The sequence below is a fragment of the Oncorhynchus mykiss genome, chromosome 9, assembly GCF_057628025.1.
Source record: "Oncorhynchus mykiss isolate SJ-2025 chromosome 9, ASM5762802v1, whole genome shotgun sequence".
Lineage (NCBI taxonomy): Eukaryota > Metazoa > Chordata > Actinopteri > Salmoniformes > Salmonidae > Oncorhynchus > Oncorhynchus mykiss.
Window position 1 is genome coordinate 44175057 of NC_143030.1, and position 10946 is coordinate 44186002.

At 43.3% G+C, this 10946-nt stretch overlaps 1 protein-coding gene across 2 annotated transcripts; it reads right to left on the reverse strand.

Moving 5' to 3' along the window:
• Positions 1–228: 228 nt before the first annotated feature.
• Positions 229–8109, reverse strand: LOC110532024 (prostaglandin E synthase 3). Of its 2 annotated transcripts, none has more exons than XM_021615610.3 (8): positions 8016–8109; positions 5023–5136; positions 4674–4743; positions 4455–4553; positions 4186–4275; positions 3949–4005; positions 1466–1493; positions 229–1305 (listed from the first exon to the last, which is right to left on the reverse strand). In XM_021615610.3, coding segments are annotated over exons 1-8 (480 nt in total). In that variant the 5' UTR covers positions 8018–8109; the 3' UTR covers positions 229–1285. The 2 variants fall into 2 exon arrangements, with proteins under 2 accessions (XP_021471285.1, XP_021471284.1); XM_021615609.3 differs by having other exon boundaries at positions 4138–4275.
• Positions 8110–10946: the final 2837 nt, after the last annotated feature.

The following is a 10946-nucleotide window of genomic DNA, read 5'->3' on the forward strand; positions in this document are numbered from 1 at the left end:
TATTGGTGATAGATATTGAACACGGAGCAGAATTATTTCTAGGATATTTATTTTCCTTCTTCAGCGAACAGCTGTCCAAATATGTCTGGAGGCATACAGCTTTATACAGTAGCCTGTTCTTGGTAAATGGTTTTGGAAAAACAGTGATTCATGTATTTCAGTAGCCATGTCGCACCCTAAAACTGCTTTGACACGCATAGACAGTCTTCAAAACACACACACACCGTGTGAAACATGAGTCTTAGTTTATTAAAAAGACAGACAATAAAAAATAAAAAAAATCCACTGCAATTCAACATCAATTTAAGTTCTTCAGCCTGTGATAACCTGACAAGTTGACATACACACCAATAACGACGCTTCTATTCATCTCCCCAGACTTACATTTTCTTGACAGTGCAAATATAATTTGGTCATTATACAAGTTTACCATCTCATATCAACAACCCACTCCCCACACAAGGGATATTTTAACTGCCATAACTCTAAACAGATGGAATATTCTTTAGGGTACAAGACAAATCCAGATGTTTACAAAGGCCTAAAACAGATAGGAATGTGTATGCTCTATTCCTGCGTAAATGTGTGATGAATAACTCAACTGCTGTTGGATCGCAAATAGTAATACAGGATTAGTCAAATAACAAAAAGTGGGGAGCAACATATCAAGTCAGATGCCTGTAATGAATTCCAGAACATTTCAAATCTAAATGAACATAACATTGATAAACTGTTTGCGACATAACAGGTGAGGAAGAAAGGGAACATGTAAGCGTAAAGGCTAAGCTACTGAAACACGGAACCGTTTCTCTGATCACTATCTATATGCCACAGGGGAGGGAGGCTCACAAGTGGGAACCAAACAGAAAATGTTCAACTGTTCTGGTACACTGCTCAACTAACTTAACACAGAACCTTGTGGGGGAGGATAAAAGAGATGTTTAATTACTTTTCATTACACTTGACAATCTCTTCACATGTATTGCTTTCTAGGTTGAGGATGACTATACAGTACATCCGTAACAAATCATGAATACTTAATCTAATAATAGTAAAAACAGGACACGCCAAGAGTGCAGCACTGCAAATGGAAGTGGAGACTGCTACTCTGTACAACACTATGCATATCAACCTTAAGTGGACTGATTGGAAATTAGCTCTGGAGCAGAGGCTATGGATTTAAACATGGCTACCGACTCATATCTGTACAGATTTTTTTCCCCCAGTCTTCAATTTCAAGATAGTTTGATTCTTCCTTCCATCCCTCTTCCAGGTTTGAGTTTTTTCATTCCAAATCAGGCATTTCTGGGAGAAAAAAAAAATATTAATAATGGAAAGTAAATAAATGGCCATGTGATAAAAACAACAATATACTTCGGATAGCACTTAACATTTCTGGGTTAAGGGATGTCAGAGTATAAAAATTATTAGAAATCTCAGTGTGATGAGAAAACATTTCACTTACTTTCATCGTCACTATCTGCAGACTCATCCTAAACAGGAATAGAAATAAGCATGAGAAGTTGCATATGAAAAGCTCCTGACTGACAATTTAGTCGCATTTTGCGACCCGTTTACTTGGCTGTGGAAGTTCAATTTGTAATTGGTCGTATGGATGCGAGCTGCACATTCTACATGCAAAACTTCCTATTTTTCTAAGGGGTTAGGTTAAAACCATGATTTGCTCAAAAACAGTTAAGAGTATTATCTTCATGATTCCTGCAATGAAAGTATCTGCCATGGCCCAGTGCCTGTTTGGCTGGGGACTGCTGCGGTGACAAGTGGGCCACTCACTGCCCTTCCCGGGGGGGGGGGGGGGGGGGGGGAATAATGCTCTGGGAGAATCTCTTCTGATATACGGTTGTCACTATTGAAGAGGCATTTCACAGCTTTCTTATTCATTTCTCAACTCTCAATATTGAGCTCAATAGCACCCTTTTAAAACAAAGATATTTTAAAGGCCTATGGCTTTTGAGATATAGAGCGTGCGAAATGCACATCCGCCATTGTGATTGCATAAGTCTCACTGGGAAGTAGGCTACAACTGCAAAGTTTTTTAGGAGATTACATTTACTGTTAGATTAATACATGGATACTAGCATTGGGTATTAGTTAGCAATCTAGCATTTGAGTTTGTACTTACTCAGGTGGTGAATTGAACCTAGATTAGTGCGTAAAGATTTGTTCAATAGAGATTTATTTGCCAAACAAATCTGAAAACTGGGTTCTACTAAGCTAACATGTGGACATACAGAGACTTGTTCCGAAGCAACTCCTGCGTTGCTTGGCTGTGTGCTTAGGGTCATTCTCCTGTTGGATGGTGAACCTTCGCCCCAGTCTGCGGTCCTGAGCAGGTTTTCACCAAAGAGCTCTCTGTACTTTCCTATGTTCATCTTCGCCTCGATCCTGACTCGTCTCTCAGTCCGTGCCGCTGAAAAACATGCCCACAGCATAATGCTGCCACCACCATGCTTCACCGTAGGGATGGTGACAGTTTCCTCCAGACGTGAGACTTGGCATTCAGTTCAAACAGTTTAATATTGGTTTCAGCAGACCAGAGAGTCTTGTTTCTCATGGTCTGAGAGTCTTAGGTACCGTCTTGCAAACTCCAAGCGGGCTGCCATGTACCTTTTACTGAGGAGTGGCTTCTGTCTGGCCACTACCATAAAGGCCTGATTGGTGGTGTGCTCCTTCTGAAAGGTTCTCCCATCTCCACATAGGAACTTTAGAGCTCTGTCAGAGTGAACATCAGGTTCTTGGTTCACTGACCAAGGCCCTTCTCCGATTGCTCAGTTTGGCCCGGCAGCCAGCTCTAGGATGAGTCTTGGTGGGTTCCAAACTTCTTCCATTTAAGAATGATGGAGGCCACTGTGTTCTTGGGGACCTTCAATGCAGCATAATTTTTTTGGTACCCTTCTCCAGATCTGTGCCATGCCATCATGGCTTTGTTTTTGCTCTGACATGGACTGTCAACTGTGAGACCTTATATAGACAGGTGTGTGCCGTTCCAAATCACATCCAATCAATTGAATTTACCCCAGGTGGACTCCAATCAAGTTGTAGAAATATCAAAGATGATCAATGGAAACAGGATGCACCTGTGCTTAATTTTAAGTCTCATAGCAAAGGGTCTGAATTCTTAGAAATAAAAACAGTAATACCCATTTTCACTTTTTCCATTATGGGGTAGTGTGTAGATTAAAATAAGGCTGTAACGTAACAAAATCTGGAAAAAGCCAAAGGGCCTGAAAACTTTCCGAAGGTACTGTACTTCCATACAGTTCTTAAACTGGTACTAGGGACCTTCAGACGAGTCTTATGAGCCTTATGGTTGTCCTAGAGCAAAACAACCACATGTACGTGTTCGTAGTGTGTCGGCCAAATTGTTTGGACGATACATACAGAAATTGGCATCAGTAGTTGTACTGACCTCAGACAAGTCCCGTGACTCCGTGAGAGTCTCATCTTTCCACAGAGGGGTCATAATAGTTTGGCCAAACTGAACGATTTGTGATAAGGGCGATTTTCGCAGTGTCACCATGGCAGATGCCGAAGACCGATATTGGCGGATTGAGACGCACCCCACTCAAAAAACATATCTTAAAACAGGGATTATGATGGATTTTTTTTCTTCGTTAATTTGATTTCCACAGGGCCACGGAAATTGTAGAAGGGTTAATAAAGCACTGAATATCTTTATAAAGACGATTACTCATTTTCTCTATTGCATGCCGCCGCAGGAAAAACTGGTGCAACCAAATCATGGGCTGATGCAACCAACTGGAGAAACCTAGTGGCAACAGTGCCACCAGGGGAAATTTGTGTGACTCGCTGATATGACCGTCGCAATTAAGATTTGAACATATTGTGAACATATTGTGTTTTTGTACAAAGTCAAGTAAAGTGAAACGGAGAAAAAGAGAATTAACTCCACAGAGTAGCTCTTACATCATCAGCACCATCTAGATCAGGTAGGTCATCTTCCCCTCCCATGTTGTTCATCATCTGCAATCAGAATCACAAAGAACAGTCTGAGCCAAATATCATCATGTTGCCATGTACTCATTTGTACAGTCTTGGCCCAACCGTCCATACAGCAATCAAGAGCAAGTTCACCAGTTGCCCTAGGGCCCTTACTTTAGCCATTGCTTCTTGTGTGTTGAACGCCATATCCCCATCTCCTACCTCTGAGAAACGATCGAAGTTGCCTAGCTCCTCATCCGAATCGTCCTCCCAGTCTTTCCAGTTGTTAAAGTCGACGCTGAGCCAAGTTAGCTGTTGAAGGATAACACGTATGACAAAAAGGCTTGCAGATGCTCGTTTGGAGGTCATCTTCCTGGCTCCTTACATGCATTTAGAATTCAGCGTGTTCCGAAATCAATTATCAACCAATACTTAAGCACAGAATGTTTATTTAACTATATATGGCAAATACATTAGACACTAGAACTGACCTTAGCCTTCTCTTTTGTTAGCCTCGGCCACGGCTTCCCAGGTTCTGCTTTTCGCAAACAGCACAACACTGACCGATCTGTGCGTTTGTGCATGGATTCCTGTGTGTGTGGGTACAAGAGACACGAACACTTTTATTCCGCAAAATAAAGTTCCATTACTTATACCTCATGCAATCTGAGGACAGGGTGACAATGTAATGAAGTGATTGAGTGCCTCACATTTTGATCAATGGCTTCGAAAAGGTCTACTTCATTCTCGTGTTTGACTTGGTCAGTTCCTCCAAGACAACTGGTAAAGGGAGGGGTGAAAAGAATTCAGCATAAATTTGACTTAAAATGGATTCTCCGGTACTTATGTATACTTTTTAACCAGTAGTTATGAAAGTAGCACTCACAAGCCAAAGTGGGCCCCGACACATCCAGCCCAAAGTGGGAGGGTTAAAATATACTTAGTAGTTGCTAAAGTCCCGGAGCACATATTTAAAATGAATTAGAAGGATTTTCAGATGCCTAGAGCAGTTCGGCAAACTTTTTCTTTAAAACTCCATTGACAGATGTCATAACTCACCTGAAAGCAAACTTTGCTTTCTCGAAATTGATCTTGACATCCTTGCTGTCCGCTACGCAGAACTCGATGTAGACAGAGTCCCGTCTGTCATACCACTTAGCAGTCGCTGGATGCCTGGAAACACAGATCAAGAAACTCAATGAATGCCAACGTACTACATAATATTTTGTGAATTGAGAAAAGCCCACCCCCCCCGCAGGACAGAATGGTTGGCTTCAGTAGAATCAGAATAGCAAAAGTTACTGTATCTACTATCATCACTGGAGAGGGAGAATCTCCTGCTGGTATATTCCAGCAATGTTGTCTTGGATCGCAAACTGCATGCAAATCACCCTAAATCATTACACTGATCCTACAGCTGTACCCAAGGGTAACTCCTACCCCAGTGATACTAATAGTGGGAGGCGGGGACAAACGGCTGTGAAGCACCTGCATGGAGCAGGTGGGACACAGTTGCGAGTTGTGACACAAAGGCTCACCGTCAAAGACAGGTGTATCAGGTTGCCAATAAGGAATCAATTTGCTGCAAGTACAGTAAAGGCAAGATGGTTCCAAAACGGAAAACGGCTGAGCATTTATTAAAAAGCAACCCGGCTGTCAACAGATTCACGGTGATCATATCAAAAGAGGATGGAAAATACTGATGCTCTGTCAAAGCTGATTGAAACATCTATAGCTCTTCAAAACTGGCATTATGTCATGCCAATCACATATGCAAAGTTCACTGTGCAAACTCAACTGTGATCATTTAAAAACATTTGATTTTTTCATTAATTTAACTACCCCCCCCCCACACTTTGTTATGTTACAGCCTTATTGGAATGGATTCAATTGTTTTTGTCCCCCCTTCAATCGATACAAAATACCCCATAATGACAAAGCACTCAGTACTTTGAAGAACTTTAGGCAGCGATTACAGCCGAGTCACAAGCTTGGCACACTTGTATTTGAGGAGTTTCTCCCATTCTTCCCTGCAGATCCTCTCGAGCTCTGTCAGGTTGGAGGAGCATCGCCGCACAGCCATTTTCACGTCTATCCAAAGATGTTCGACCGGTCAGGGCTCTGGCTGGGCCACTCAAGGACATTGGAGACTTGTCGCACAACCACTCCTGCTGGAAGCTGAACCTTCAGCCTGAGGTCCTGAGAGTACTGTAGCAGGTTTTCATCAAGGATCTCTCTGTACATTGCGTAGTTCATCTTTGCCTCGATCCTGACTAGTCTCCCAGTCCCTGCCGCTGAAAAACACCCACATAGCATGATGCTGCCACCACGCTTCACCTTAGGGATGGTGCCAGATTACCTCCAGATGTGACACTTAGCATTCAGGCCAAAGAGTTCAATCTTGGTTTCACCCAACCAGAGTAACTTGTTCCTCATGGTCTAAGAGTCGTTTGGTGCCTTTTGGCAAACTACAAGCGGGCTGTCATGTGCCTTTTACTGAGGAGTGGCTTCTGTCTGGATAGTAACATAAAGGCCTGATTGGTGGAGTGCTGCAGAGATGGTTGTCCTTCTGAAAGGTTCTTTGGAGCTCTGTCAGAGTGATCACCGGGTTCTTGGTCACCTCCCTGACCAAAGTCCTTCTCCCGATTGCTCAGTTTGGCTGGGCGGCCAGCTCTAGGAAGCGTCTTGGTGGTTCCAAACTTCTTTCATTTAAGAATGATGGGGACCATTGATGGTTCATGGAGCCCATTGATGGTTCTTGGGGACCATCAATGCTGCAGACATTTTTGGGGACCCTCCTACAGATCTGTGCCTTGACACAATCTTGTCTCTGAGTTCTATGGACAATTCCTTCGGCCTCGTGACTGGGTTTTTGCTCTGACAGACATTGTCAACTGTGAGACCTTTCATTTTGTTGACAGGTGTGTGCTTTTCCAAATCATGTCCAATCAATTGAATTTACCACAGGAGAATGCCAATGAAGTTGTAGAATCAGCTGTTTTTATTTTAAATACATTTGCTAACATTTCTACAGACAAGTTATATATTTGTCATTAAGGAGTAGTGTGTGTACAGGTGAGGGGGATTTCCCCCCCCATTCATTTTAGAATAAGGCTTTAACATAAAATGTGGGAAAAGTCAACGTGCCTGAATACTTTCCGAATGCACGTTAGCTACTATTAAGGACAGTCAACAATGAGCATGCTGTATAGCAATCTCGCTTGGCTTCCATACAGCTACAGTCAGCAGTAGGATAAACAGTCTTTCATTTTGTTGAGAGCAACTGGACATTATCTAACCATTTGCACGGTATGAATAAACATTTCGTCCCAGCAAAACGATGCATCGTTCATTATTTCTATAAATCCTCTTAAGCTGGCTAACTACTTAGGCTAGATAGAGCTCTTTGAACGCTAACGTTACATCTCGTGAATGGATTTCCGTTCTGTGGCTAACGTAAGCTAACTAGCTAGGTAGGTAAGGCCAACCCATGGTGATTTATCTATATGCTAACTAATCTAGCTAGTTAATAAAGTTAATCAGTTGTAGAATATGTTTTGCTACCTGGCTAGTTAGCTAGCGTTAGCTCACTGGAACATGGACAGGAAAACACGCCATGCGGAGCCATGCACTTGACCACACTAACGCGTTAGCTAGCCAGCCAACTTCCGTTACTGTAAGCTAGATAGTTAGCCAGTTAACTAGTTAGTTTCTACTAATGGGCAAAATTCCCATTAGCCAAAAGGGACTGAGTAAACAGAAAACTAGTAAATATTAAGTTGGCTAACGTTAGTAGCTAGCGCTAGTTATCAAATGATGGTCATTGGCATTCTCATGAACTTGCATTGTAAATTAGCTTGGTAGTTAACAGATAGCTATGAAAGAAGGCCCATCATCGCTAGGTGTTCCTCCCGTCTTTCGCAAAAGCATGTTGGTATGCTAGGTAGCTAGCAGCATAACGAACCCAACGACGTTAGCTAGCTACTGGCGCTAGCGTCCTTTTGCTGGCTAAAATTGTACAGGAGCACGCGTTCGCCATTCCTCAAACTTACATGTCTTGTTGTATGTCAAATGCCGTTGTGATCGCCGTCTCCTTGGGGATACACAATTCAATTTAGAATACTGTCCTTGTGGGGATTTCGTTTCAATGGGCTGTAGAAAAGTGTGCGCGAACTACAGAACTGTGTATTGTATTCTACACACTGCAAGGCCACCCTGTCTTACACCTCGAGGACTCCGAATCAGACCTGACGCTGTGACGCAGCTACCGCGCCTTCGACGTTTCTAGAGCCTTCACGAGCAGGGTTGCCAGGTCAAGTCACATTTTCTTAAGCCCAGTGAACTACTCAACATTCTACGGCAAGGCCTGAACACTAGCCCAAATGTTTTGTTTTTCTGCAGCAAGAGGGGAGTTGCCACAATTAGCCCCCCAAATATATATATTTTTTACATAACGTTATCGAGCGAATTAAGGACTATTGACGTAATTTAAAAAATAACAAATGTTAGGCTATTTTTTGTCAATTGTGCCAGATGTTAAAACTACAAACCGTTATAGGTGGCATATTTGCGAGATTGACTTGTCATTTCAATAGGCATAGGCTAATTACATTTCCCCGATAGCCTAGGCAAGATGTAAAATGGACGATTTAGCAGCTTGCTTAGTTCAAATTGAGACTCATTTAACGTAAATAACGAGGTAAGAAGTGCTCCTGTTGCCCAAACGCTTGCTGGAATAGGCTACTGAGGATCGGGTTGTAATTTCAATCACTGAATCATATTAATAATATGGAGGCTAATTATTAAATAGTTTGCCAGCACCAGGTAGGCTACACAAGTGGCACACGTTTATTTGCAATGCCGCCCGTGATTTCAACATATTCATTGAATTAAATGGTTGGATACAGTAACCTACATAGGCATATAAATTACTAGGCTACTTAATGGCCAACATATGTATCCTTCTCAACATGTAATGTCAGTTTCATTGTGGACTTCTCCCCATAACAGAACTAACTTAACTTCAATTTGAAATGTCCCTCGCTCGATTACCAATGACTGACTGCATGTTTTGCTTGATATGGTTTTCCATAAGCAAAGTCGACATTAGAAGGCAGTTTCAACCAATTTATCTCCTGCGCTCTATGGCGCCTAAAGTCGTTTTCCTGTGCTTTGTCGCGGTATTTGACGCACATCAGCGCGTTAATATTTTATGGAAAAGGTTAAGGAAATCGGTGTCTCCATAATGACAACCTAAATAGCATACCTACAACTGCTACGTTGTTGTCATGACGTGCTTCTGTCTTGGGGATCCTGAGTGGCAATGCAGTGCTAGAGGCGTCACTACAGACCCGGGTTCGATCCTGGGTTGTATCACAACCGGCCTTGATCGGGAGTCCCATAGGGTAGCGCACAATTGGCACAGCGTCGTCCGGGTCAGGGAATGGTTTGGCCAGAGTAGGCAGTCATTTTAAATACGAATTTGTTCTTAACCTTTATTTAACTAGGCAAGTTAAATAAAATGCCTCTTCACTCACGTGACTCAGCTACCATATGTTTTTACATTGCCAAAGCAAGTGAAATAGGTAAACAAAAAATGCTCAGTAAACACACACACACAGAAGTTCCAAAGGAATACATTTCAAATGTCATATTATGGCTATATAATGATGTGCAAATAGTTAAAGCACAAAAGGGAACATAAATATGGGTTCTTCACTGTTGCCCATCTCTTGTGGCAACAGGTCACAAATACTGCTGCTGTGATGGCACACTGTGGTATTTCACCCAGTATATGTGAGTTTATCAAAATTGGATGTGTTCGAATTCTTTGTGTGTCTGAAATCTCACTCACTCTGCCTGATAATCAGCAGCAGGTCACAGTGAAATATATACACTGCTCAAAAAAATAAAAGGGAACACAACACAATGTAACTCCAAGTCAATCACACTTCTGTGAAATCAAACTGTCCACTTAGGAAGCAACACTGATTGACAAATGTCACATGCTGTTGTGCAAATGGAATAGAAAACAGGTGGAAATTATAGGCAATTAGCAAGACACCCCCAATAAAGGAGTGGTTCTGCAGGTGGTGACCACAGACCACTTCTAAGTTCCTATGCTTCCTGGCTGATGTTTTGGTCACTTTTGAATGCTGGCGGTGCTTTCACTGGTAGCATGAGACGGAGTCTACAACCCACACAAGTGGCTCAGGTAGTGCAGCTCATCCAGGATGGTACATCAATGCAAGCTGTGGCAAGAAGGTTTGCTGTGTCTGTCAGCGTGGTGTCCAGAGCATGGAGGCGCTACCAGGAGACATGCCAGTACATCAGGAGACGTGGAGGAGGCCAACAACCCAGCAGCAGGACCGCTACCTCCGCCTTTGTGCAAAGAGGAGCACTGCCAGAGCCCTGCAAAATGACCTCTAGCAGGCCACAAATGTGCATGTGTCTGCTCAAACGATCAGAAACAGACTCCATGAGGGTGGTATGAGGGCCCGACGTCCACAGGTGGGGGTTGTGCTTTACAGCCCAACACCGCGCAGGACGTTTGGCATTTGCCAGAGAACACCAAGATTGGCAAATTCAGTCAGTCATGGTGTGGGGTGGCATTTCTTTGGGGGGCTGCCATTAGGTACCGAGATGAGATCCTCAGACCCCTTGTGAGACCATATGCTGGTGCGGTTGGCCCTGGGTTCCTCCTAATGCAAGACAATGCTAGACCTCATGTGGCTGGAGTGTGTCAGCAGTTCCTGCAAGAGGAAGGCATTGATGCTATGGACTGGCCCGCCCGTTCCCCAGACCGGAATCCAATTGAGCACATATGGGACATCATGTCTCGCTCCCATCCACCAACGCCACGCTGCACCACAGACTGTCCAGGAGTTGGCGGATGCTTTAGTCCAGGTCTGGGAGGAGATCCCTCAGGAGACCATCCGACACCTCATCAGGAGCATGCCCAGGCGTTGTAGGGAGGTCATACA